At 57.0% G+C, this 27,541-nt stretch overlaps 1 protein-coding gene across 1 annotated transcript; it reads right to left on the bottom strand.

The window, feature by feature from the left end:
• Positions 1–481: 481 nt before the first annotated feature.
• LOC128946453 (cullin-9-like) lies at positions 482–25,716 on the bottom strand. The gene is made up of 41 exons (XM_054290232.1): positions 25,657–25,716; positions 24,024–24,614; positions 23,086–23,240; positions 22,258–22,773; positions 19,396–19,534; positions 17,785–17,975; positions 16,946–17,315; positions 16,530–16,731; positions 16,063–16,270; positions 15,769–15,962; positions 15,439–15,656; positions 15,064–15,295; positions 14,570–14,675; positions 14,040–14,267; positions 13,794–13,884; positions 13,555–13,726; positions 12,840–12,945; positions 12,590–12,685; positions 12,332–12,507; positions 11,697–11,830; positions 11,442–11,618; positions 11,095–11,210; positions 10,501–10,683; positions 10,004–10,161; positions 9,179–9,389; positions 8,918–9,083; positions 8,651–8,796; positions 8,396–8,513; positions 7,776–7,972; positions 7,435–7,694; positions 6,994–7,357; positions 6,571–6,711; positions 4,831–4,995; positions 4,587–4,750; positions 4,391–4,484; positions 4,143–4,217; positions 3,572–3,682; positions 2,797–2,914; positions 1,930–2,063; positions 1,672–1,763; positions 482–1,276 (listed from the first exon to the last, which is right to left on the bottom strand). The coding sequence occupies exons 2-41, from the start codon at positions 24,598–24,600 to the stop codon at positions 1,081–1,083; spliced, it is 7,497 nt and encodes a 2,498-aa protein (XP_054146207.1). The 5' UTR covers positions 24,601–24,614; positions 25,657–25,716; the 3' UTR covers positions 482–1,080.
• Between the last annotated feature and the right edge of the window lie 1,825 nt (positions 25,717–27,541).

Raw genomic sequence — 27,541 nt, 5'->3', positions numbered from 1 at the left:
ACCTCCATCAACATGCAGGGATCCTGCCTCGCACCTGCTCCCACAAACACCAGCCCCACTGCTCTGTATGGCCTGGGCCCCTGCCCTCTTCCCCATTGCTCCCCACACCCCCTCTCTGTTCCCTGAACTTTGCAGGGCAGACTGGGTGGTCTGGGTGAGCATTCCAAACCCAACTCATTTGTTATTTCCAGCCAATTTCACAAATAACTTCTGGGATAAGCACACTCAGGTCACATCCTCACTTGAGGATATCCTGCTCTCCCTCCCCTCCCCTGCTCCCCACAGACAACAAGAAGGCTTGTGCTAGAAGAAAACTGTTTATTTTTTTAAACAGAACTTTTTTCAACCCTTGTTCCTCAGGGTTTTCCTTTTTTTTGCAAAGATACATTATTATCTGAACAACCTCTGCATATATATATATATATGTATATAAAATATATGTGTGTGCATATATTTATAAACTTAAACAATCCTGCAAACTTGTGTCACTCATAGTGGCTCTTCCTGCTTCATAGAGAAGAAAACTCCAACAAAGGGCAAAAAAATGCAGCTCCTCTCAAGCAGAGGAACTGAACCACATCCATCTGTGGCTGGAGAGAATCCCACCAGCTCCAGCTGGGAGGCTTTGAGCGTAAATGCATCTTTTTACAGCATTTCTAGACACTGGCCATTGCTAGACAGTGCTGTGCTGGGACATGTGCCACCCTCCCCAGTGCCCAGCCCTTGGGGACAGCACACCAAGGACAAGGAGCAGCTCTTTAACAGGTGGCAAGTGGTCCTTACTCTGCAGGTGGGCTCTCTAACTCAATGAAATACCTACAGGCAGAACTGGAGACAAGAGAAAGAGGCAAGGAGATGTCTTTCTGAGAGGTGGCCACAGTAACACACACCAGCTGCCCAGAGCATGTTCCTTCCTGCACCTTCAAGGGTCACTGAGCAAGAAACCTCCCAGAGGAAATATTTTGTTCCATCTGAGAGCTCCTCCCTGCCTTTGAGGAAAAACAGTAACACAAACTGGTTGAGAAAAAGTAGAGGCAGAGGTCCAAGGTGGCAAGGCTGGCCGACAGAACCCTTCCAGTGTTAGCTACGATAGCTGTCATTATCATCAAAGTAAGAATCACAATCTGAATCGTTATCAATCATAAAGTTGTCCTCATCAAGGTCATCATCATCATCATCATAGTCTTCCTGCCACTGTGGATCATAGTCCTCATCTTCAACATCCTTGCCACCTTCATCTGTGTTGGGGGAGTCACACAGGAGGATCCGCTTTTGCCTGTTGAGGATGAGAGTATGAAAGCAGAGCCTCTGCTGTGAGCATCAGCTGGGACCCATCCCCACAACACCCTCCTGTCATTGTCTCAGCATCCCCAGCCAAAGAAACTCGGGGGAGTCCAGGGAGAGCAGCTTCCATAACTGAGTCTGCCAGTGATGGAGCTCTCTTGATCCCAGCTGCATACAAGCAGGAGTTTTGCTCGTTTCCCTACACCACTACATCACTTAAATTGTTACCTCAGGAGGAGGTAGCAATTAACCACAAAACAGGATGCAAGTAATCAGTGTTTGCCATTCACTCTTTTGTATGTCAGCGAGCACAGGAGAAAACTCTGCTCACCTGCTTTTTGTCTGCACTCACTCACCTTCCCCTGTTACCCCACTAAGAAAACTCACCCTGTACATGCAAGGGCTGAAGCAGGCACATTTGCAAGTTTCAACTTTCTCTGAACAGCATCTCCTGAAGTCTGGAGCCCCACATGGAAATCCTGTTAGCAGGAAAGAACAGCCAAAAGACACAGAAACAGCATGTAATTTGTGCTGCAAACCCCTACCCTGCACACACACAATCCTGAGTCTATCCCCTCAGCTGATCAAGCCCTTTATTTCCCCCACAAGAGCAAGCCAAGGCACGAGCAGCCACATGGCCTTCACCTGTGTGGAGTGCCAGAGGATTGCAAAGAGCCGCTCCCTGATCTGCCGCACCAACTCCAAACCCGTGTGGAAGTGCTCGGCTTTCAGCAGCTGAAGGGAAGTGGCCAGGTCCTGGTACTGCAGCAGGGTTTCCTCTGCAATTCAAGGCCAACAAAGTTATGCTGCATCCCACACTCTTGAGAGAGACCAAGTCCTTGGCTCTGACTATGAAGACAGCCATAGCTGCTTAGATCCCTGTCACAGACATCTTTTAGGAAAAATCCTTTCCTTAGGATTTTTCCTCCTGAGAAGCTGAGAAGCCTCAGGAACAAAATGTAAACACTGATTATCTGCTGCTGTGGAATGCAACAGGTGGATCCATGATTGGCCCATGTTGGGTGTTTGTAATTAATGGCCAATCACAGCCCAGCTGGCTCGGACAGAGAGCCAAGCCACAAACCTTTGTTATCATTCCTTCCTATTCTATTCTTAGCTGCCCTTCTGATAAAACCTTTTCTTCTATTCTTTTAGTGTAGTTTTAATGTAATATATATCATAAAATAATAAATCAAGCCTTCTGAAACATGGAGTCAGATCCTCATCTCTTCCCTCATCCACAAACCCCTGTGAACACGGTCACAGATCCCCCTGTGCAAATGCATCCCTCTTTCAGAACAGAACATGTTGCTCCTTTCTGCATCAACCTCCACTGGCAGCCAGACTCAAGTGCACTTCCTCAGAAATGACATCAAGCAGGCAAGAACTGGTCTGGGAGAAGTGAGGCCAGCTGGGTGTCGCTATATTTGCTATCACCCCACTACTGAGCTGCTGCTCTTTGGCTAGAGCTAGAAATGTCAGTCACAACTTCAGAGAGGCTGCAGGACTTACCCAGAAGGATCTGCAGAGCATTAGTGAGCAGCTCCAGGCTCTCAGTCTGCTGTTCCACAATATCCATGCTCTCAGTGTCCTGGTTGTAGTAGCTGTACACACAGGAGTAGGCCAGCACCTGGTAAAGTACAGATCACCTTGTTAAGCTCCCTCCTTCAGCTTCAGAGTGGGTAAGAAGGGAGCAGCATCAAACCCCTCCAGACCTCATTATTAGCAGTGACCCATTATGACAAGGGACAGCAGTGTTGGCTAACTCCAGCTACTGGCAGGATTGGAAATGAATGTGCAATTATTTTATATTGAAGTCTAAAATAACTGATTTTTCCCACCTGCAAACCATCACAGGCTGTAAATGCATAACAAGTGTGACTGACCAGCAGCCAAAAGTCAAACCCATCAGCACACAGGACAGGCAATGCTGGGCAGCCCAGGCTGAACAAAGAGAATGGAGCCCAAAGGGAAGCAGGCATGGTGCTGGGCAGCACCAAGAGCCCACAACAAAGGCATTTCAACAAGTGGCAAACTCCAGTTATGAATTAATGACTGAGCTCCAAATCCTATTGGACAGCACCTTACTGTCAGGAACACTGCAAACAGAGTTCAACTCAGACTCAAAGCAGGGAAGGGCAGACATGAGCTCTTCCCCTGTCCTGATGCTACTCCTCCCCTCAAGCTTTCTGTGTCTCCTCTTTTTTGGAGAAGTACAAGGTTGGTGTCTCTTCACACCAGCAGAATTAAGTCTAAACCTCAGCAAGACTGTATTACCCAGCCTTACCTTCCGTGCCTGTTCTAGCACTTTGCAGGCATCAAGAACAAAGGTCAAGTTCCTAATTTTTGGCATTTCCCTGATGGAAGAAATGCTGTTCCTCAGACTTACAGCAAATTCCTGCAAAAACCAAAGGAGGGGGGAGAAAAGAGTCAATGTCACTGTCAAGCTCCACAAGACTGAAAAAACAGCACCTTCCACACAAATAATGGCTAAGCAGTCTGAAGTGCCATCCCAGAAGATGCAGGCAGAAGAGCATTTAATGCATCCAACTATGCATTTCTACTGTGCCATCACTTCAATCTTTTACAGCAGAGCTCAGCCTTCAGTCACCATTGCTTCCAACTCCTGCACCACTCTGAGCACTCTCAACACCACAAGTCAGGTGCTCAGTTTCCACAACAGGCTGGATAGAAGAAAGCAGCCAAGAACTGCTCCTTAATGTCAGAGCCAGGGCAAAATGATCATCCAGTGATCCCAGCCTGGATGTGAAGCCTGCTTCTAAGCAGAGAAGACACAACAGAAAGTGCCCTGCTCACCAGGGCTGAGCAGCATCAGCAAAGGCAGGAGGAGGCCTTACCCTTGCATGGTGATGAAAGGTGCATCTCTCATTGTAATCCTGGAAACGCTTCTCCTGCCAAGCTGCTTTACTCACCTGAAAGGAAAGGTAGAGGAGCTTGGAGCAATTTCCCTTGAGTACCAGGGCAACCTGGAAATGCCAGTATTACTGGCAAATTCACAAAGTCCAAAGGGCCCAAGCCATCTCTGAGAGGCTACAGGGGTCTCTGAGCACAAGCATGAACCAAGGAGATCCAGCAAACCACTCACCATGGCAGAGCAGTTGTAATAATCCTTGTGATTCGGCCTCCAGGGCTTGAGGCAGCGCCAGCAGAAGCCATGATTACACTTTGCACAGGTCATACTGCAGAAGGACAATGGGAATCCCTCAGCCCTGACAGTGCTCCCCTACACCACAGCCAGGGACTGTGCCACCCAGTCACAAACACAACAATTTTATACTCACTGCAGGCACCCCTCATTTTTCTCTATCTGAGCCTGGCAGTTTGGGCAGTGCTTTGAAATGAGCTTAGCCAGGTGTTTGCTTTGGGCTTCACTTGTCATTCCCTCATAGTACCCATCATCATCCACCCACCGAGACATGTGGCTGCAGCTGGCAGGATAATGGGCCTGAGAGACAGAGAAAGACAACCAGTCAAGCACACAAAAGCACAAGGGTGTGTGCCAAACCTAGGACAGCTCAGCCTCACCTCTGGGAAGTTGCAGTTGAAGCAGGATATCCAGGAGCACTTGGAACAGGCTGCTCCATAACCCAGTCCATCCTTAAGGAGGATCTGATCACAGCCCTGAGGGTTGGTGCACCATGTCAGGTTGGAGCAACACTCAACATAGCGTCTGAGGAGGGCTTTTTCATACTGTAATGAGAAACCAGGAAAGAGATTTAAGCCTGAGAAGCTGCATGGTTAAGCCTTAAAAGCAGTGTCTGGTGCTTTGGGCTAAGCATCTCACCAAACAGCTGCTCACAACAAAACAGCACTCAGTCAGTTTACCCTTCCATTCCTTTTGTGTTCATTTTCCTATCCCCACCATGTCATATCTGGAAGCTGTTGCATTTCATAGAATTGCTGAGGCTGGGAGGCATTTCTGGAAATTAAAACCTGGTTCAACCTCTCCAGCTTAAAGCAGGATTGCTCAGGACTGTGTCCAGTTGGATTTTGAATACACCAAACCACAAACACTACTCTGCCAAAACTGGTACTATGTCTCACTACCCTTACTATTGGAAAAAAAACCCAACCCCAACAAACAGTTTTATTTTGTTTAAATATAATCCCAGCATTAGATCTTCATAAAATAATCTAGTTATTTTGAGCTCAGGATTGGACCACAGATTACTGCAACCCAAAATATTCCATGACTGTATGTGTGACTCTGCATCAGACATTAACACTCCAGCCACACCACTTACTGATCAAAAGGAAAACATAACATTTCAGTGACAGCATCAGAGCATCTTGTTAAAATTAGCTGCTATTTATGTCAACCTGCAATAATTATTTCTTTTTATAAAACAGTCACAGCAACAGGCTACTAAATCCTGCTTTCAGACAGGTGTGACTATGGGATTTGCAGAGGCAATAAGGACTAACTGTCCAGATATATGCATTAATTCTCCAAACACTTTCTATAAAAAACAAGCCAAAAGATACAACTGTCAAACAACAGAGCAGTGGAAAAGAGACTGTTCTGCCCAGCAGTTAACAAAAAGAGTCTGTAATGTGACAGCCACAGCTCTGCCATTAGGTGGGGAGAACATTCAGCCCTAAAAACTGAAAGAACAGAAAAAGTAGCATCTGCTTTAGAACAAGCATCTACTACTAGCATCTAGCCTGATGACCAAGCAGTAAGGCAAGCAGAGCTCAGAAAGCCTGGCTTAGATACGTCTGTAGACTCACACAGAGTGAAAATTGTCTGATGTGGTAATTTCTGCCATCTTGACAAAAACCTGAACTGCTCAAAGCCAGAGACCGATGGAAAAGAAAGCACATAGGGGTCACTGATGCAGCAGTAAAATGAAATTGCTCATGTTTTCATTTGGTGGGGTTTTTTTGGTTTTTTTGTTTTGTTTTGTTTGGTTGGTTGGTTGGTTGGTTTTGTTTTTTTTTTTCTTCCAGCACACCAGTAGAGGATACTTGTCATGAGCTGCTACCATGGCTCTCATCTAGTCCTGAACTAATAATGTGCCTGAAATGTTGCTTGCTAGAGATATATTTAGAGGAAATGCCACTGTGCTCTTTTTTTGATGTTATGCTTTCCTGAGCAGCTGGTATTGACCATCATCAGAGAAAACAGACAAAATCTGGCTGGCCACCATTATCACACTGCCAATCTTGGTAACAGGAAGGGGAAAGCAGCAACAAAATCATCTGACAGTGCTGACCAAAATGTAGGAGAGCTTGGGCATCCAGCAGCCCCCCCTGCTGCTTCACCTTGGCTATGATCTCCTCGGAGGACACGATGGAGTAGATGAAGGCTGTGGTGGGCTGAGCTCGGCACTCGGATATGGGGCAGGTGCAGTTGACCACCATGTTCTGCTCAATGCGAGTTGTGAGATATTCCCTCCAGCAGGGCTGCCAGGGCACAAGAGCAGAGGTCAGAGCTAAGCAGGGCTGTGTGACCCTGGAAGCCATCCCCACCCAGCACCCCACAGATCACAGGTAAGTACCCCAAAGCACAAAGTGGGAATAGACAAGCCAGGGAGTGAAGGATCACAACAAAAAAGTGAGGTAAGGAAAGAGAATGTATAAACTCCGAAAAATCCCCTGATAACACCTTCAGACAAACAACAGCTGCTCCAGGACAGCAGCAATTGCCTGTCAAGTAGCAGGAACCAAAGGGGCCAGGACCTTCACCTTGCAACAGTAGTGCATGCAGCAAAGGGTTGGTGGCTTCTCAGTGGGACACAGCTGGTTGACACAGACTGGACAGTGGGTTCCAGGGCTTGGGGGAGGCTGGACATCCTGCACTTGCAGCCCTGAGGAGATGAGCAGGCCCTCACGGTTCTCCACATAGCACTGGATCAGGAAATCCACATTCCACCTGCAGTGCATGAGGAGGTGCCGAGCAACATCATCTGGTATGCTCAGTGTGTCCTGGACCTGCTGTACTGTCTGGTTCATGAGCAGCTTTGCCTCCTCTGGACTGAGTGTGTGCCCCATTGGCACCTGCAGCATTGCCATGAGATATTCCTCCGCCCTGTCTGTGCCAGGATCCCGCCTGGCATGGAGAAACGTGCCATGGTCACACCGGGTGGAGAGGCACACCCCTCCACACCTGGTGACATGCACCCCTACCAGTGCAGGCTGTCTCTGCCATCCTCCTCCAGAGATGCCTGAGCTGGCCTGCACTGGAAAGTCATCTGTGCTTGGCCACCAAGAGGCGTTGTGGACTCAGCAGAGATGTATTCCAAGACGTGAGGCCGCCCCTCCTGGCGCCGCAGGTAGCCCTGGTTCAGCAGGTGCAGGATGCAGGACAGCACGTCCACGCTGTGGCAGCAGAAGCTCAGGAACTGCACCCCCGGGCCCAGCTCTCCCTTCTGACAGGCATCGATCACCTGTGGCAGCAAGGCAGCCCCAGTGCAGTGGCTGCAGCCCCCGGGCAGCCCCCGTGCCCCCCGGGCCCCTGCAGCCCGTACCCTGAACACCAGGCTGTCGATGTGCAGCTGCTTCTCCCCCTTGAGGATGCGGGTGATGAGGCAGCACAGGACGTTCCTCTTCCTCTCCAGGGCGCTCACCTCGGCCCCCTCTGTGCGCAGGTACCTCTGCTGGGGCAGCAGCCTCAGCCGGCGGCCGCAGCTCTGCGCCAGGGCTGCCTGGTTCAGCCGCAGGGCACCTGCAGCCAGCACCCAAGCCAGGCTCAGCCGAGCTTGAGCCGGGCCCTGGAGGAGCCCCAGGGCACACGTGGGCCTGGGGGACCCAAGCTGGGCCTCTGTGGCTGCCTGCACCGCTGGCACCCCAGCCCTGTCCCCCACACGGGGCCCCAAGGCACAGCCATGACACACACGGCCCCTGGCCTGGCCCGAGCCCACACACAGACCGAGACCCCCTCACCCACCCCCCCACGCTGACCCAGGCCCCGTGCACGGCCCCAGCCCCACCCCACGCATCACCCCAGCCCCACACTGGCCCCAGGCCCCACCCTGACACACACACACCTGTGCCCCGAGCACCAACACATGGAGCCAGCCCCTCACCAGCCCTAGGAGCACCACTAAGCCCGGCCCCCCTCCCCTGGGTGCCCCAGCCCCACACTCACCCCCTGGAGTGCAGCTCCCCACCAGCACGCCCTGGCCCTGGGTCAGCGGGGTCAGCGCGTGGAGCACCAGGTCAGCAGGGAGCCCTGTGGCCCCCAGCAGGGCCTCCACAGCCACCTCCTGCAGCACGGGGGGCGAGGGCAATGGCCAGGGCTCGCTGGGGTCCCGTGCCCCAAACACCGCTGGAGCCCCCAGCAGAGGGGAAGGGAGGACACGGCCCTGCCCTGCTCCAGCCCCCACCGTGGCTGCAGCCCTACCTGGGCGCTGTTGAAGCACAGCAGGATGTACATCTGCAGCGTGGACACGTGCAGCACGCAGTCTCCAAACCGCAGCTCGGCGTGGCCCAGCCACGTCCACTGCAGCCGCCGGGGCTTGCTGCGCTCCCAGCCCAGCTGGCTCTGGCCTGCCAGGGACAGTGTCAGGGACAGGGACGGGCACCAGCCCTGCCAGGCACTCCCAGCCCAGCGCCACTCGTGCCTGAGCTGCCCTCCAGGCTCTGGGCACAGCCCGGCCACAGCACTCACTCTGCCGGCAGAAGTCAGCAAACTCATCCAGGGGGGAGCTCAGCAGCGCCGGGAAAAACCTCCCAGGGCTCTCCATGTAGCAGAGCGGGGACACGGGCCAGCAGCGCGGGGACAGGGCCAGCACCTTCACCTCCGGCACCTCTGCCCCCGTGGCTGTGCCCAGCACCTGGGCACGAGGGCACGGGGGCAGCTCCAGTCAGGCTCCGGGATCCCGCCAGGAAAGCCGACGGCCCCCGGGCTCCCCACCCCGACCCCTCTCACCTCGTCCAGGCCCATGTCCAGCTCCAGCAGCCGCTTGTCCTGCTCCTGCAGCTGGAAGAGGCTGAACTGCCGCTGCAGCTCCTCCGACTCGGCCAAGTTGCTCAGCATGTCCTGGGGAAAGCGGCTGGGGAAGCACAGCCCGATCTGCTCCACGATGCCTCCTTCCAGCCACGATGGCCCTTGTGTCAGGAGCCGGTCCCCCAGGTAGTGCCTGCCATGGCCACCAGCTCCACTCAGGCTGGGCTGAGCCCCGGGGCCATCAGCCACCACCAGGAGACAGCCACAGCTCCGAGCCCCGTGGCCATCAGCCACCACCAGGAGACGGCCACAGCCCTGTGGCCATCAGCCACCACCAGGGGACAGCCACAGCCCCGTGGCCATCAGCCACCACCAGGGGACAGCCACAGCCCCGAGCCCCGTGGCCATCAGCCACCACCAGGAGACAGCCACAGCCCCGAGCCCTGTGGCCATCAGCCACCACCAGGGGACAGCCACAGCTCCGAGCCCCATGGCCATCAGCCACCACCAGGGGACAGCCACAGCTCTGAGCCCTGTGGCCATCAGCCACCACCAGGAGACAGCCACAGCTCTGAGCCCGGCCTCACCCCACACATGGCACATGGGCTGGCAGCACACACGTGTCCCCTCCCTGTCCCCAGCAGGGAATGTGATTCCACACACACTGGCAGCTCCCACGGGCCCTCCACACTCCATGATCCCATAAAAGCAAAGCAGGAGCAGCGCTGCCACAGCAGGCCAAGCTCCCCCAGCACACCAGGCCATGTGCAGCAGGCCCCTGGCTCTGGGCAGACACAGCAGCCTCACCTGTAGAAGTGTTCAAAGGTGTGGGCAAACTCCAGGCCGCTGAAGACCACAAAGGGCTCCAGGAACTGCTGCAGCCGCTCCAGAGGCCCCGTGCTGCCCGCAGCCCTGCGGAGCTCCTGGATCTGCACGTCAAGGTAGCGGGCAAACTGCTCACTCACCTGCAAGGGACAGGGCAGGCTGCAGACAGGGCTCGCCAGGTGCCCGCAGGGCTGGGCTGGGGGAATGTCCCTGCAGGGAGCACCGGGAAACTCTGGCACTGCCGGGCAGGGCCGAGGGTGCCAGGGCACCAGCCCAAGGCCGGAGTGTGCCAGGGCTGGGCCCACGCTGGGATGAGCCCCACACACCTGAGCTGGGCACCACCGGGGTGCCAGGGCAGGGCTCTGTGGCTCAGGGGGAACAGGACAGCACCCACCCAGAGCCCGCCCCAGCGCCATGGCCAGGGCAGCTCCCCAGCCCCCGCCCAGGGCACGGCCCCGGGGCCGCGCTGCCCCACTCACGTGCAGGGCGGTGAGGAAGGAGAGCTGCAGCAAAGCCCCCGCAAAGCCCTGGCCCAGGGCCAGCACGAAGGCGGCCTGCTGCCCAAAGAGCTCCTCGGTGGCCCCGCGCAGGCGCTGGTACAGCCGGCAGTAGCGCTCCGCAAGGTCCGGCGCCTGCCCCGCCGCCTCCAGGAACCGCTGCACCTGCGGGAGCAGCAACAGGGCTGAGCCAGCAGGATGTGCCCCGGGAACATCCCAGCCCTGCCCTGGAACAGCAGCTGCCTGCTGCCTCCCGGGACTCGGGGCCCTGCTGCTGCTGCTGCTGCTGCTGCGGGGCTGCCGAGGTGGGAGCGCAGCTCCGGGGGCAGCCGGGGGCTGTGGGGGCACTGCGGACACACAGCAGCAGCAGCACCCAGCAGGAACGACAGCCCGACACCGGACCTGTCTCCTGGCCTGGCTGGCACTCGAGCCATGCCAGGGTGGCAGCACAGCAGGGCTGTCCCCACATCGCTCCAGGCTTGGTGGAGGCCAGGTACAGCCCTGTGCCTTCCCCATGGGCACTGCCAGACCCCACTCCCTGCTCCAACCCCTCCCAGTCAGCTCTCCAAGCTCTACCTGCTGCTGCACCACGCCACGCCAGCACTGAGAGATTCCCCACAGGCCTCTCGACTTCTCCACCACCACCTTTGCAGTCCTGGCCGACACCTCCTTGTTCTTCCCCTCCTTCCCACCTGCCAAGGGTCAGCCTCAGGCTCAGTGTGGCTCCATGGGCAGGCCCCACACACTGACCCGCCACAGCAGGGCTGAGGGGATGCTGGGGAGGCACGGCCCTGCTGTGGGCATGACCACAAGCCCTCCCTGGGGCTCAGGAGCCTCTGTGCCATGGGATGCTCCCCAGAGGAGCCCCATGGCCACAGCCTGGCCCTCTGCAGCAGCCCCAGGGCAGGGCAGCCCCGGCTCACCAGCCGCTCTGGTCTCCTCTGGCTCGGGGCCGCCGGGGTCCACGTGCACCAGGAGCTGGGTCAGGCGCCGCACGCAGGAACCAAAGGCAGCCCTGCGTCCCGGGGCACGGCGGGGCAGCTCCACGCTCTCCAGGTACTCAGTGAGCAGCCAGGCCAGGGCACTGACACCATCGGCGCCTGCGAGGCCAAACACACTCAGAGCCGGCGCCTCTGCCTGGGGCGCGGCACGGCCGGGGCCCGGAGAGCGCGGCCTACCTGGGCTGGTGATGCTCTGCACCAAGGGGGTCACCAGAGCCTCCCAGAACGTCCTGCCCAGTGCCCGCGCTGCCTCCTCGTCGGGAAGGAAGCGGTTGGCAAAGCCCTGCTCGTGCTGCAGCGCCCGGTTCAGTCTGCAACAGCGAGCGGGCAGCGCTCGGTGCCAAGGGCTGGAGAGCTCCCGTGGCAGAGCAGAGCGCAGCGCTGGCTCCCTGCCCTGCCCTTTGCCAGGGCACCATGGCTCGCTGGCCCCATGGCCCCCAGCAGCCAGGGCTGGCCCCCTTGCTGGCCCCAGGGCTGCCCCCAATGGCCCTTGGGGCCCTCGCAGCCCCTGCCAAATGGGGGCTGTGCAGTGCTGGGGCCATGACATCCTGCTGTGCCCGGCCAACCTCTGCCAGGACGTGCCAGCCCCTGGGGGGACCAGCATCCTGCTCTGGGGGTTAGCCCAGCTTAAACCCAGATGGCCCCAAGGTGGCCCTGGCCAGGAAGGACCACTGGTGGCCAGGAAGGAGCAAGGGCCCCTCCCAACCAGCTGCTCCTTTCCCAGCCCTGCAGGCCCCTCACAGGCTGCCAGCCCTGTCCCCCCGGGCCCTGGGACACCAGGGATGCGATGGCACAGCCAGGACACCGCTCACCTGCCAAAGAGCTGCAGCAGCCGCCCCCGGTCTCGGCAGATCTCCTGGCTCCAGGCATGAGCCCGAGCAGTGCAGGACAGGAACGTCCGCCGGCACAGCTGCTCCCTGAAGATGGGCCAGAAGCTGGGCTTGGGACCCAGCACCTCGATGCCACGCACACGTGTGTCAATGCCACCCTAGGGGACAGCGGCACCCTCAGTTCCTGGGGCCCCAATGCCCCTCAGTGCCCGCTCCAGGCCCTGCCCCTGCTCCCCCTACCTGCTGGCACCGCTTCACCCGGATCTGGATGACGGGCCAGAAGCGCGTCATGTTCTCCAGCAGGATCACTCTGCTGTCCGAGGGCAGGATGGTCACCTGCAGGGAGGCACCGAGCCCTCAGCGTGCCAGGCAGCCCCAGGAGGCTCCCACAGCGCAGCTCCTGCCATTCCCAGCTCCCCGGGCCTCCCACCACAGCCAGACCTGCAGGGGGCACAGCAAGGAGCCGCCCGCCCCTCACACCGGCACTCACCGCGTTCAGCTCCGTCCTGATGGTGGCAGGGCTGTCCCCGCCCAGCACCACCACCCTCGATGGCATGTAGCTGGAGTCCTCGCTGGCCACCAGCATGCTCAGCTCCCTGCACACACAAACACTGTGGGGCTGCCCAGCCATCCCTGCCTCCTGCCCCAGCCCTGCCAGCCACGTCCCAGGACAGAGCCACTGTGGCAGGGCTGGCACACATCCCCAGGACAGAGCCACTGTGGCAGGGCTGGCACAGATCCCCAGGACAGAGCCACTGTGGCAGGGCTGGCACAGATCTCCAGGACAGAGCCACTGTGGCAGGGCTGGCACAGATCCCCCAGGACAGAGCCACTGTGGCAGGGCTGGCACAGATGCCCAGGACAGAGCCACTGTGGCAGGGCTGGCACACATCCCCAGGACAGAGCCACTGTGGCAGGGCTGGCACAGATCCCCAGGACAGAGCCACTGTGGCAGGGCTGGCACACATCCCCAGGACAGAGCCACTGTGGCAGGGCTGGCACAGATCCCCAGGACAGAGCCACTGTGGCAGGGCTGGCACACATCCCCAGGACAGAGCCACTGTGGCAGGGCTGGCACAGATCTCCAGGACAGAGCCACTGTGGCAGGGCTGGCACAGATCCCCAGGACAGAGCCACTGTGGCACAGCTGGCACACATCCCCAGAGCCCTCTCCTGCACACACAGCCCTGCCAGCCCAGCCCCACCTGATCACCACTCCACACTGCATGTGCACAGTGATGAAGTGGGAGCCCGTGCTGCCGTTCGACTCCCAGTAGGTCCTGGGGTTCCTGTCCGTGAGCTTGCCGGCCTGGTGCGAGTTGGAAGAGACCTGCACCTTCTCCCAGCACTTGTCCTCCTTCACCTCCATGCTGGAGCCTGTGGGCAGAGCACGTGCAGCTTCCAGACACCAAGCCCGGGGTCAGCTCCCCCTGCCTGCGCTCACCTTGGCACAAGTTGTGCAGGAAGACATCAAAGAAGGGGATGCTGATGGGCTGCTGGCTCCGGCGGTGCTCCTCAATCTGTCCCAGCACCAGCTGTGGGATGGGGCAAGGCTCTCACCAGGGGCTCCTGCTCCCCTCGGCCCCGCAGGGCTGCGCCAGGCACAGAGCACGAGGCATCCCTCGGCAGCAGGGACAGCCTGGTGCCCCCGGCCCCCAGTCCCAGCACAGCCGTGCCTCCCCAGGCCCACCTGGATGCAGCCAGCCAAGATGCTGCTCGTCAGCTTCTTGTAGAGCCCGGCGAACTTCTCGCACTCCGCCAGCAGCTCCAGCAGGGCCGGCGCCAACGGCGGCACCGTGCTGTGCTTCTCCAGGGCCTTGGACAGAGCCTCGTGGGTGCCCACGTGGCACATCACCACCACACAGTCCTTGCTGGCACTGCCCAGGCGGTGCAGGAAGCCAACGACCTCCTGCAGCACCTGCTGAGACGCAGCCCTGAGCACACGGGCACTGCTGGCAGCTCCAGGGCCCCCACAGCCGGAGCTGCGGCTCCATCGCCCTCATCCCAGCCCAGCAGCACCCACCAGAGCCTGGCAGGGCACAGCCAGACTGGGCATGGCCACCAGGACAGGGACACGGCCAGGACAGCCCCTCCCACCTCTCCCAGTGCCTCGGACACACGGCCAGGCTGGGGCCACCAGCGGGGCCCTGCCTGCCCAGCGCGGCTGAGGCACAGCCAGCACAGCCACCCTGCCTGCCACCAGCCCCAGGGCCCCCTCACCTCCCAGCTGCTGCTGTGCGTGATCAGCAAGGACACACAGGGCTCCACACACTCGTGCCAGGGCAGCACATCCTCCTGGTAACTGTCCAGGAACTTGTTCAGGATCCTGGGTGACAGAGGGGACCTGCTCAGTGTGGGCACAGGGACAGCAGGGCTACAGGCAGCCCTGCTTCCCTGCCCCACCTGCCAGGCATCTCTCAGGGACTGGGAACTGAGGCTCCCCAGCACCCTGCACACCCCACCAGCACCCAGGCATGTCCTCTGCTGCCCCTGCATGTCCCCACCACACCAGGCACAGCTGCTGTGGCCCCACGTGGCCCTGTGCCCCAGGACACCCCAACTGGCACCTGCCTACGTGCTGGGGTGAGCCTGCCCCCAGTGAAGAACAGCCCCACCAGCACCCACAAACAGGCACTGGCTCTCCCCACCATCACCCCCAGCACTCACACACCTCATGAGGGGGTCCCAGAGCCCCCCAGTCACCCTGCACCCACCTGAGGATGCTCAGGCTCACGGCCTTCTCTGTCCCCAGCAGCTCCAAGCTGCGCAGCAGCAGCCTGAAGCAGCTGTGGTCCTGCAGCAGCTGGGCCACCTGGCCAGAGGGAACGGGGCCTTGGCTGCACAGCTGCCGCTCCAGGGCCACCACCACTTCCTTGCACAGGCTGCCATCGTCCAGGCCACCCAGCAGCATCCGCACGCCCTTGGGGTCCAGCAGGGGCTCTGTGCCTGCCATGACAGGGACACTGAGCCCAGCCCAGGCCCACGGAGCGCCAGCAGCCCCTCGGGGTGCTCTGCCCTGCCCGCCCAGGCAGCCCTGCCCTGGCACCCGCGGGGCCGTGGCACCCACGGGCACGGTGGGCACACGGTACCTGCAGCCTCGGGGCCCAGGGACAGCCCGTGCTCCGCCAGGCGATTGATGGCGCTGAGGGCCAGCACGGCCTGGGGGCAGCCGCTGCTCTGCCCGGCCCTCCAGCAGCTCTGCAGCGCCGCCAGCAGATCGCAGCTCGCCAGCTGCTCCGCCAGGCCCCGGTGCCCGTCCATCAGCATGTTCACCACCAGCAGGCCGTTCTGCACCCCTGAGGAGCCCCTGCAGGGACACAGCCGTGCCCACTCTCCTGCACCCACAAGCCACCTGCCCGCCCTGCCCGTCCCCCTGCGGATTGCCCCCGACCTCAGCCCTGTCCACGCTCTGCCCCTACCCTGGGACCCTCTGCATGGTGCTCAGGGCAGCAGGGATGCTGCTCAGCAGGCTGGCAGAGCCCTTGCTGGAGGCAGAGCCGATGCTGGCGAAGATCTCCCGCATCATCTGCGCGTCGCCGTGGTTCCAGGCCGAGCCCTTCCCGCCGGCGCCTCCCGGCTCCGCGTCCGCGGCTCCCACCAGCACCTTCAGGGCCTGCCGGCACGAGAGCGGCGCGGGGGCAGCGGCGCCTGCACCCCGCCCGGGCAGCCCGCGCTGCCCTGCCCGCCCCGGCGAGCCCCGGGCGCTCACTCACCGCCAGCCCGGCCTGCTGCACCAGGGCCGAGCAGCCGTGCAGCCGCATGCAGCCCAGCACGGCCCGCACGCCGCCCTCCGTGGCAAAGGGCACGCGCCACTCGTAGCGGGCCAGCAGCGCGGCCAGCAGCCGCAGCGTCACCGCCACCAGCGCCTTCTCCGCCGCCGCCGCGCTCAGCAGCTCCACCGACACCTGCACCAGCTTCTCCCTGCAGGGCACAGCACGCCTCAGGCACGGCCTCCGCGGGCCCCGACAGCCACCTCCTTCCTGCCCGCGCTGCAGCTGGGACAGCCCTGCCAACCGGCCCGCCTGGGACACAGGGACACAAAATCCGCCTTTCCTCCCGCACACACCGCCCTCCACGCTCCCGCTGCCACCTCCCGCTCCTCCAGCTCAGCACCGGCCCCACCCTGCCCACAGGGCCCTCCCCGGGCAGCAGGAGGGCTGTGCAGCACCCCAGCACTCACCCGGCGCTCCCGACGCCCAGCCCGCCCTGGGCTGTGCCAGCTTGCTGCTCCGACTTGGGCTCCTCCTCCAGCATCTCCAGGATGTGCCTGAGCCCAGCCAAGCGCAGCCCCACCGCCGAGCTGCTGCTCTGGATCACCTCCACCACAGCTGCAACCTTGGCCAGCGAGCCGCTCTCGCTCGGCCCCTTGGAGCTGCCCAGCGCTGGCCGGAGGGACGGAGCCGTCAGGGCAGCAGTGACACCTCCAGAGCTGCCAGGGTGCCACCCAGCCACACACCCAGCACCCACGGGCACTCCCACCCACCTCGGGCAGCCCTGGCTCCACGGCCCCCGTGCCCTGCCCACAGTATCCCCTGTGGGGGCAGCAGTGCCGCTGCCAGCACCGCGCCTGTGCCCCAGCGTGTGCCAGGACGTTACCTTGGCTCTGCTCCTCCGTCACCTCTGGCAAGAACAGCCCTTCCCTCTCCAGGAGCTCGCTGAACAGCTGGGAATCCGACTTCTCTGCCACACCGCGGGCCTGGGGCGGCCCTGGGGCTGCACAAAGGTCTCCTTCCGCTGCCTTGGCCGTCGTGCCCTCAGGGCCGCTGCTCCTGTCACCCTCTGAGGACACTGCGGGGCTCCCTCCGCCATCCTGCTCTGCTCCCCTCCCCAGGAAGTGTCTGCCGTAGACACGGGAGCCCCGCAGGTCCCGCAGAGAGCTGCCCTGGCACCGCTCCTCCAGGGCCTGCAGCACCTTCTGGGCCAGCTCCGCAGGCACCGACAGCTGCACCAGCGCTTCTTCATCCACCTCCGACAGCCACACCATGGCGACAAGTTAATCTCGGGCTCGCCACGCTCCCCACGCCCCTTGTGACGGCCCCTGGCACCACGGACACAAAGGCTGCACCGCCACAGGTGCCCAGGGCCGCTCCCCACTGCCATCCTCCCCTGCCTGTCCCACCAGCCCACAGCTCCCACCCGTGCTCAGCACCCAACTGCAGCTGGCACAGTGACCCCACGGCCTGGCCTCGCCTGCCCAAACCTTGCTGCACAGTCACTCTTCAGCCAGGGGACACTGCCTGTCCCCTCATCTCCATCACTACTCTGCTGGGCTAAGCTCTCCAAGCTTTCCCCGTCCCCACTCACCCTCCCATTTCTGCCCCACCAATGCTGGCCCTGCACAGCTCACACCTGCCATCTCCTCTGGGCCTGCTCCCTTCCCCAATGTCCCCTTTGCTCCTCCCTCCCATTTCCCTGCTGCAGGCTCTGGTCCCTACCTGCTCTCCCAGGTGCTGCTGGATGAGACAGCTGATCTCTTCCTGCTCCTGTGCTCCCAGCTTCCTCACAAAGAAGAGCAGCTCCCACCACTCGGCACGGCTCAGGGTGTCTGCAGCCTTGGGCAGCCGCTGGCCCAGGTAAGGCAGGGAGTACAGCCCCCCCAGGGGCTTGCACAGGAATGCCTGTGGAGCTGCAGGGCAGCAGGGCAAGGGAGGGCACTGTCAGCTCTGCCAGCTCCCCCATCCTCTGCTGCACACCCCGCATTTCAATTCATACTCTAAGTGGGATATCATGCCTGGAAAGAGTTATACATAGAAGAGAAACAGAACTCCTGCTTCCCCAAAACCAAAAAGACCATGAAAAGGAGAAATTTAACTATGTCTGTTTTAAGTCAGACACTGCACACTGACACGAAGTTAAGCCTTTAAATACAAGAGGTAGAAGTCATTTAAGAAACCATCTTTTCAACAGGCAATAAGAATAGTTTCGAAGTGTGCAATTTGCTGCTGATCTCATCAACATTCTCTCTTGCAGCCAGTAAATCCAAACCACTCTACACAAAAGATATTCTAGAAGGCCACAGCTGTGATAAAAGAGTTACTTTAATAGGTTTCCCTGGCTAGAATCATGTCAGATGCTGAACAAGAAAGGAGTATCTGAAGTCTGGATTCTGCCTTTCATTTTTCTCCCAGTACAAGGGCAGTGTTAAATGTTCTAGGAGATGTTGCAGATGTCTTACAAAAACAGTTCTTTAATATTTTAACACCTTGTTTAAAGCTTAATAGTATGAAGTTAAACAAATTGTTGCTATGTTCACGCTTTTAAAAATCCTTATCATTTACTTAAGAGGACTTGAGTGCCCCCAAAGAGCTTCATCTCAGAGAAATTCTAAGAAGTTCTCAGAGAAATTAATGTTTTGGCAGTTCGGTTAGTTAATTCAAACACAAAGTTTTGACAGCTGTAGTTTAAATCAAATTTTGTCGCAGACATCTTTTATGAAAAATCTTTTCTTTACAATTTTTCCTCTTGAGAAGCTTAGAGGCCTCAAGAACAAAATGTAAACATTGATTATCTGCTGCTGTGGAATGCAACAGGTAGATCTTTGATTAGCCTATGTTAGTTGTTTTTAATTAATGGCTAATCACAACTCAGCTGGCTTGGACAAAGAGTCCGAGACATAAACCTTTGTTATCATTCTTTCTTATTCTATTCTTAGCTAGCCTTCTGATGAAATATTTTCTTCTATTCTTTTAATATAGTTTTAATGTAATATATATAATAAAATAATAAATCAAGCCTTCTGAAACATGGAGTCAAATCCTTGTCTCTTCCCGCAACCTGAGACTCCTGCGAACACAGTCACAAAATTTTATACTTTTTATATCATTACTTTCATTATACATCTCAACAGAAGTCTAGGTTCAAAAATACTCAATTCAATCACAAGCCATGCAATTCCTTAACTAGCTTTACATGGTCACACAAACTAATAGTGCTTTCTAAACCCAGCCTGCTACTTGCTGTGTGTGGGGCCACATAAAGGTCACCACTGCTATCCCATAGGATAATCAGGAAGAAAGAGATGATACATACACACACCACAATCTCACCTGTGTCTAGGCTGAAGCTCTTTCTCACACTAGATTCCTTTTCCTGAGCAGCAGGATCTTCCCACTGGTCCCCAAAGCCAACAATCTCCAGGATGTGCCACCGCACCCAGTAGGTCCGACCCGTCGACTGCCGTAAAACCTGTGGGTGAAACAAATCCAGACAATCCGAACTGCTCACTTGTTCTGTCCTCTTGCTACACCTGTCCTCCCACTTCCCAAAGAAGTAGAAGACCACAGAATTATTGTACAGATTTCAGCACTCACATTGTCCAGTTTTGAGGCATACCATCTTTAGTAATTTCTTGCCTTGGTTACACCTGGATCTTTATTTTTAAAAAAAAACACTAACTTTGCCTGCAACCAGTACAGATCTCAGTACAGCAGCAGAGGCATGAGTGAATCCAGGTAATCACACCTGTCCCAAAACTGCCAAGCTGCAGGTGCCTTGGGAAAAGCAGACAGAGGACATAACCAACACTACCTCGAGGCAGATGAGCTGTATATAAAGTACCTCAGGGCACTTTTATAACCTTGGTTGTTCATCAATCCTCTCAAACAGGTTTTGGGCTCTTGACAAGCATGTCTCAAAGGCAGCAACTGTTTCCTCTGCTTTGTCCAAGTTGTCTCTCAAAAATCAGAAGGACTTTTTATGGCTTCCCATATCATAGTGTTACATTTAACCTTCTGAGCAGAAGGAGAAGCCAGCAACAGCAAGTACAACCTGTCAGTAGCTTTAAAAACAGCACAAAAACTTATGGTTTGCTTATTTCACTGAGCTCTTTTGGAGTTACACCAGTGCTACTATGAACCCATTGTTCAGGACAGATGAGATGCTGACAGACTTTGGGAAAGCACTGTATGGAAGGAAGTTCAGTTAAACTACACCCAACACCAAATAGTCTTCAATGTATCTCTGACCTAAACTAGTTATGTACCAAATGGCATCTCAAAGGAGTCATGGAAAGATAGGACTGCAGGACCAGACACAACAGGGAAAATCTTTCTTTGGAAAGGCAAGGAAAGCAACAGAAACCAGAGCAACAAAGGAAAGATGAGATGAGGTAAGAGACAAAGTTGTGATGGACTGGCCCAGTTGCCATTCAGATCTGGTTTTGTTAACAGTGTGAGCCTTACAAATAGCTTACTGAAAATAAGCCTGAATGGAACAACTGCAAATTCATTCAACTTAATTAAACAGAAAAACAGACAGAAGAGGGAAACCAAGGGACCAGCAGGACAAAGGGAATGGAAGCTAACAGCACCCTTTAGCTAAACATTGAAGCAAAAACCCTTTGACATTTATGTCACTGGCAACAGGAGAAAATAATGAAAGGATCTTGATGCTCTTTCCAAGTGCTCAGTTCATCAAGAGTAAAAGTAAGTAGAACTTTATAAGAAAACAGATATCACAATTTTAGGAAAACACAGATATTAGAAACCAAGATGTATAAGGACAAAGAGAGAATCAGTAAGAAATACATTTCCTTTGCAAGTTATCTTTATGGAGGGGGTTATAAAACGGGTTTATAAACCACTTAAAAATAAGTGGTTTATAAGAATAAGAAAAAAAAAAATAAGATGCAAGGCAGTTATTCAGCTGAGGAGGCCTGAATAGAAACATCACCTATGCATGGACCAGAACTAGAAAAGCCTTTTAACTGAGGTACATGGAAGACAGGGAGGTGATTCCAGAAAACCAGGGGACAGTCTTGCCTGGCCAACCTACTGGCCACCTATGATGGAGTGACCACATCAGTGGCCAAGGGAAGAGCTATGGCTGTCACCTTTCTGGACTTCAGTAAGGCCTTTGACAGCAATCCCACAACATCCTTCTCTTCAGATTAGAGAGACATGGATTCAACAGATGGACTATTTGTGATGGCATTGGTTGAATGGTCATATTCAGAGGTCAAGAGCTCAATGTCCAGCTGGAGATTAGTGACAAGTGGTGTCCCTCAAGGGTCTGTATGGGGACCAATACCATCTGATATCTTCATCAGTGACAACAGTGAGATTGGCTGCACTCTCAGCATGTTTGCTGACAACACCAAGATGAGCAGTGCAGTTGACATGCCTGAGGGATGGGATGGAATGGGATGGCATCCAAAGGGACCAGTGGGAACCCCATGAGGTTCAACAAGGCCAAGTGCAATGTCCTGCACCTGGATTGTGGGAAACCACAATACCACTCCAGACTGGAGGACAAAGGGATTGAAAGCAGCCTTGGTAGAACTGGTGGATGAAAAGCTGGGCATGACCTGGCAATGTGCACTCAGAGACCAAAGAGCTAACCATATCCTGGGCTGCATCAGAAGCAGTGTGGCCAGCAGGTGAAGGGAGGTGATTCTGCCCCTCTGCCCTGCTCTGGTGAGACCCCACCTGGAGAACTGCATCTAGCTCTGAAGACTTCAGTACAAGGCATGGACCTGGTGGAGCAGGTAAAGAGGAAGGCCACAAAAACAGTAAGAGGGATGGAACACCTCTGCTATGAGGAAGCGTGGAGAGAGTTGGGGTTGTTCAACCTGGAGAAGAGAAGGCTCCAGGGAAACCTTACAGTGACCTTTCGATACTTAGAGGGGGCTTGTAAGAAAGATGGGGACAGGCTTTTTTAGTAAGGCCTGTTTTAGAGGCTAAGAAATCTTAGTGGCACAACCCATACAAAACCAGACTAGCCTTCCATGCAACCCACCCCTCCAGCCCTGAAAGATGAGTACTTTGCTAGGACAGAAGCAGACAGTGATACACATTAAGCCACAGCTATTGTCCAACTTCCTGCACACAAAGGCATCATTAGGAATTCAGCAGTCACCCCAGTCACTCCCCTCTGCCATTCCAGCCAGAAGAAGTCTCCCCATGACCCACCTGTACTATGTGCATGTTATTGGTGCTCTGGAGAAACTCGCCTTCCTCCCCAGCTCTAATGTCACCACAGTCCTCCAGCAGGCGCACCCGCATGCCACGCACCAGGTGTGCCCGCAAGTACTCCGTGTAGTCACTGCTGTCTGCAAAGTCTGATGCACTCAGGAAGGTACAGCCCTGCTTCTTGTGAGGAGCAGGATTTGAAGGCAACACAGGCTTTTGGGCAGCAGAGCTGGCCGGGGGCTTGTGCTGGAAGATGGAGCGGGCAGGGCGAGGCTGCGGGTCCCGCCTGTGCCTGTGGCTCCAGCCCATGGCGTGCACCAGCTCCGAGATGAGGTTGGCCATGGCCATGCTGAGCTCAAACTCCTGCTTCACACGGCTCCTGTGCTCAGGGACGGGGCTGGGCACAGCACAGCCCTGCTGCTCCTCTCCCTGCTCCACGCCGCTGCTCAGCTTGTCCAGGAGAGAGGTCACACACAGGTAGCGCTTCACCAGGACAAACAGCTGCTTCCCAGGGATCTGCAACAAGCACAGCTCTCACGCTCAGCCCCCAGCTCTCTCTGAGCCTCCAGCCCATTCCCAGAGGCTCCCATGAGACCTCTCAGCCACCCTGTCCTCCCTGCTGGCAGACCAGGCTCTCCAGGTGCCTCTGCACCAGCCCAGCCTCTCACCAGGCCCAGGCCCTGCCCCAGCTCTCCCTACAGCCAGCCCTGCTCCCCTGCCCACCTTCAGTCCCCTCCTGTCCCACACAAGGGTCCAGCCCTGGCCCCGCTCCCACCCTCCTGCCCCTCACGCCCGCAGGCCCAGGGCTGGTGGCGGCTCTGTCACCACCTGTGGGAGGTGAATCCCCTCGAAGGACGGGCAGGGCTCTGCAGAGGATGTGATCTCAGCAAACAGCTCCAGCAAGGTGCAGCGGCTGTCAAAGTCCATGTGCTGCTCAATGCCATCCTGCTGGCTCAGGGACAGCAGCACATGGGCCCAGATTCCTGCAACAACAACAAAAACTCCTCAGGCCCCACAAAGACAGCCCTCACCCCAGCTCCCTGCCAGAGACAGAGCTGCAGGGAAGGAACAGCTTTGCTGCTCCGTGTCACCTGATCTACGTTCTGTCCCTTCCTCTGCAGTGACAACATTTTGCTCCATGCTGTATTTTTAGTACCCCTAAAGCTGAGAGATTCTCACAAAGCAGCAACCCCAAATAACTGATTCCAGAACAGGGTCCCAGGGAAGAAAAGAAGTCAAGGTTTAACCTGAATCAGCCCCTCATCTGCCCCACTTCAGAGCTGCATGAACTCAGGCACTAGGACAGGGAAAGCCGGATCTCCTGTGGGATACACCACAACCAGCAACCTTCCAGCTGCACCCAAGGCTCATCAGGCACTTCCAAGCCATGGCAGCCCCTCTGAAATGAGGACTAGCCTTTATCCAGGGCCTGAGGAAAGGCTCCCTGCCAAGAATAGGCCAGAGACTTTCCAACGGACAGCTTGGAGCAGAGTCACCCCACTCTGCCAATCCCCTTGGCCTAAGTCCTCCTAACAGTTAATCAGCATCCCAGCTCAGAAACCTGGCAGGGGAAGGAGTTTCTAACTCCAAGAGCAGCCCAGACAACTGCAACAACCACGGAACTCCAGAAGATCCCGACTGATTCTCCCCCTTTTGCCGAGAAGCCCCGAGACACGCTGCTCCCCAGCACCTCACCCCTCCCGAAGGCTGGCACCCCCCCTGCCCAGCCACCCTCCTCAGCGGCCCCGAGCAGGAGCAGCCCCCACCTGCATCGTGAGCCCCCAGCGCTCGCAGCATCTCGCCGGCGCCGCGGCGGACGCGCCGCTCCCTGTGGCACAGCATGGCCGTCAGCAGCTCCAGGGCTCCCGCCTCCCTGAAGGCGCCCGCCAGGGAGCCGATGCTGGCGTAGGCGCCCAGCACGTGCACCGTGCTCAGGACGGAGCACTCGGGGCTCCCGGCCTCGGCCACCTGGCGCCCGGCTCGCCGCACCAGGCTCCTCACGTCGGCCTCCATCTCCAGCAGCGAGGCCTCGTCCAGCGGCGCCGCGGCCGCCGCGACTTTGTCCGCGGCCGACGGCCTCGCGCGGGCCAGCAGCGCCGGGCAGCTGGCGCGGACCTCTTCCGCAGACATCCACAGGGAGATGCTCTCGGCCTTGCTGTCTCCAGAGGAGGCACCGCCGCCGCCTCCCGCTGCTCTCTCTTCCGAGCTGACCACGCTCCACCGCACCAGGTATTCCGGCCGCTCGTCGTGGCCGCGCCGCTGCCGCAGCAGCTGCTCTGGGTGCGCCTGCAGCTTGGGGCCCAGCTGCACCAGCAGCGTGCCAGCGTGCTGCTCCTTCACCATGGCAGCAGCTGCGTCTGCAGGGACAGAGGGGAAGCAGGCTTTTATTTCTGCAACTGTGAGCCAGCACTGGCAGTAGAAATGGTCATGGCACAGCTTTTGATCCCGAGATCCTACAGCCGAAATAAAGGTTTGAAGGAAAATCCACTTTGCAGAGGTTCACACACCCCTTCCAAGAAAATAAGACAGTTTTTCATAAACAAAACCAGTTCCAAGCTCCACTGGCACACATAGGGGGTTCTCCTAAATAAGGAAACTAACACAAAACATGAAAGCAAAATAGGTCCTTCTATAAAACAGCAAACAATGACAAGAAATTCTAGACCTGTTTGCATCCCTGCCACTGTCCACAACATGACCCTCACAAGCTGCTGCTTTTGCACTTCTGCCTTCCCTCTTCCTATTTACCATCTATAATTGTTTGGAGTGTGAGTTTACCTAGAGCTCACAGTATTCTCACAGTGCATAGGGACCTTCACATCACCAGCCCTGAAGAAAATAATGAGCAGTTTCTCACATCTAGTTCATACACATCAGGTAAGGTTCACTACCTGAGAGTCTCTGAGTATTTCCTCCTTGCCCTCTTCTCAGAACTCTTTGCCTTTACAATGTTTCATCAATGGACAAATTCCACAGAACTAAAATATTTCTACTCTCTGTTACCTGACTTGATGCAGACTCTGTTCAGCATCTTGGGACCACAAAGAAGACACAGTGCTTCTCTGCTTTCATCCATGCAAAAAGCAGCATGGAAATAATTTGCTGTCCAAGACTGAGTGCCAGCAATCAGCAAGGCAGCTGCAGACAAAACCAGGGACTGAGTTCACAGAGGATTCCCGATCAGGCTGATAGGAAGGAGCTCAGCCAGGTGGCAGCGGGAAATGCTCCTACCACTCACACACACTGGCAAGAGAAGCAGTGAAGCAAGATACCAGCGAAACAATCAATCCATGTTTAACCAAAGAAGACACTAACCATCAAACACTATGACAGGCACATTAAAAACATTTTCCAGGTGCAGAGAGAAGCAGCCTGAACTCCCAAGACATATACACTTACCTTCGATTGTGCTACCTTCCTTGGAATTTGCAGCACGCCAGGGGGGAATCTTCTTGCAGCCTCTGTAATAAAAAGACCGAGTTATTCTCCTGTGCTTTGTAGCAGTGTTTAGATGCTACACAAGCCAAAGAATTGTTTTCCTTAAGTGAGTTTGTACAGCGGACACACACACAGAGGACAGTTCGCACTGACGTGCCTTGGAACACACGGGCTTTCCCCCGGGCCGCCCCCCTATACCGGGCCCTTCGCTCACCGCTGTCCCGCTGCCCTCGGAGCCACAGCCGGGCGAGCCCCGGTACGCGGGGAGCCGACTCAGCGCCGAGGCGGGAAGGGGAAGCGGCCCTTGAGGCGCCGCTCCGACCCTGCCGCGGCCCCGGAGCGGCCCCGGCCCCGGCGGCACCGGGAGGCGCCGGAAACAGCGCGCAGCTTCCTACGGGAGGCGGCGAGGGACACACGAGTTCCGCGCCCGCCCACCGCAGTGTGCCCGCCGTGTCCCCGCCGTGTCCCCGGCGTCCCTCAGGACCCCAGGATGAGGCAGGTTGGAAGAGACCACCGTGGGTCATCTGCTCCAAGCTCCCTGCTCAGGCAGGGCCATCGCAGAGCACATGGCACAGGATGGTGTCCAAATGGTTCTTGACTATCCGCAGTGAGGGAGACTCCACAGCCTCTCTGGGCAATCTGTCCCGGTGCTCGGGCACTGCACAGGGAAGTTCTTCCTCATGTTCAGGTGAAACTTCCTGAGCCTCAGCTCCTGCCCCATTGTCCCATTGCCCGGCACCGCGAGCAGAGCCTGCTCCATGCTCTGGGCCCTCCCTGCAAGCACTGACAGACATGGATGAGGTTCCTCTCGGTGCCTCTGAGCAGGCCCAGCTCCCCTAGCCTCTCCTCAGAGCTGGGGTGCTCCAGTCCCTTCATCACCTTTGTCATCCTCTGACAGACATGGATGAGGTTCCTCTCGGTGTCTCTGAGCAGGCCCAGCTCCCCCAGCCTCTCCTCAGAGCTGAGGTGCTCCAGTCCCTTCATCATCTTTGTCACTCTCTGCGGGACCCACTCCAGGAACTCCACATCTCTCTTGTCCTGAGGATGCCAGAACTGGGCACAGCACTCCAGGGCTGAGCAGAGGGGCAGGATCACCTCCCTGCCCTGCTGGCACTGCAGCTCCTGATGCAGCCCAGGATTCCATCGGGAATGTGCCACGAGAGCGCTGCTGGCTGCCCCACAGCGTCCCTCAGTTCCAGGCCTGAGCTGGCACCTGAGCCTGGCTGTGCCCGTGGGTCACAAAGCTGCTGTTCCCCCACACCAGGAACGGTGGTGAGCCGTGGAAAAAGATGAAAGATTGGAATGTCTTCTGATTCCCCTGGCTGATGTTAGAAACAAGCTCAAATGGAAGTTGCAAGCTGAAGAAGGCATCGGCTGGAGTGAACTGCCTTTTGGTAAGCTGGTAATGCTCTGCTGTGTGTTGGTACCATTTCTCTGGTGATTAATTGTGTTCATCGAGGGCTGTAGCAGGATGGGTGGCAGGAAGGCTAAAAGCATGTCATGTCAGCACTAATATTATTACTGCAAATGCACCATTGATCAAGAATTACAGTGCAGCAATGTCAGGCCTCTGGCCCTGGGGTGGTTCCAGCCCTGCAGCCACCCTCCATCCACCCTGCTGGCTTCCATGGCAGCTGTGCTGGCTCCCGGCAGGTTTGGGGCTCTGAGACACTGCCCTGTTCTCTGTGCTGCTGCAGAGCCAGCTGAAGCCAGCTGCACACAAGTTTGGCCTGTTTCCAGCTCCTTTCCCGCTCTGGTATCACACTGATCTGAAATGTCCATAGCATAAAATCTAAATTCTTATCCTGTGCCAATACTGCCCTTCCTTGGGGTGCAAGTTTCTATC

Source organism: Melozone crissalis, unplaced genomic scaffold (genome assembly GCF_028551555.1).
Source record: "Melozone crissalis strain CALT ecotype California unplaced genomic scaffold, PUWL_Pcris_2 ptg000081l_1, whole genome shotgun sequence".
Classification (NCBI taxonomy): domain Eukaryota; kingdom Metazoa; phylum Chordata; class Aves; order Passeriformes; family Passerellidae; genus Melozone; species Melozone crissalis.
This window is presented reverse-complemented; position numbering and strand designations above follow the sequence as displayed.

Coding starts and splice junctions, on each gene's coding strand:
- LOC128946453 (XM_054290232.1), bottom strand. CDS start 24,600: ATGGTGAAGGAGCAGCACGCTGGCACGCTGCTGGTGCAGCTGGGCCCC. Junction 23,241..24,023: donor GCTGGGGGCTCACGATGCAG/GTGGGGGCTGCT, acceptor TTGTTGTTGCAG/GAATCTGGGCCCATGTGCTG. Junction 4,218..4,390: donor ATTACAACTGCTCTGCCATG/GTGAGTGGTTTG, acceptor CTTTCCTTTCAG/GTGAGTAAAGCAGCTTGGCA.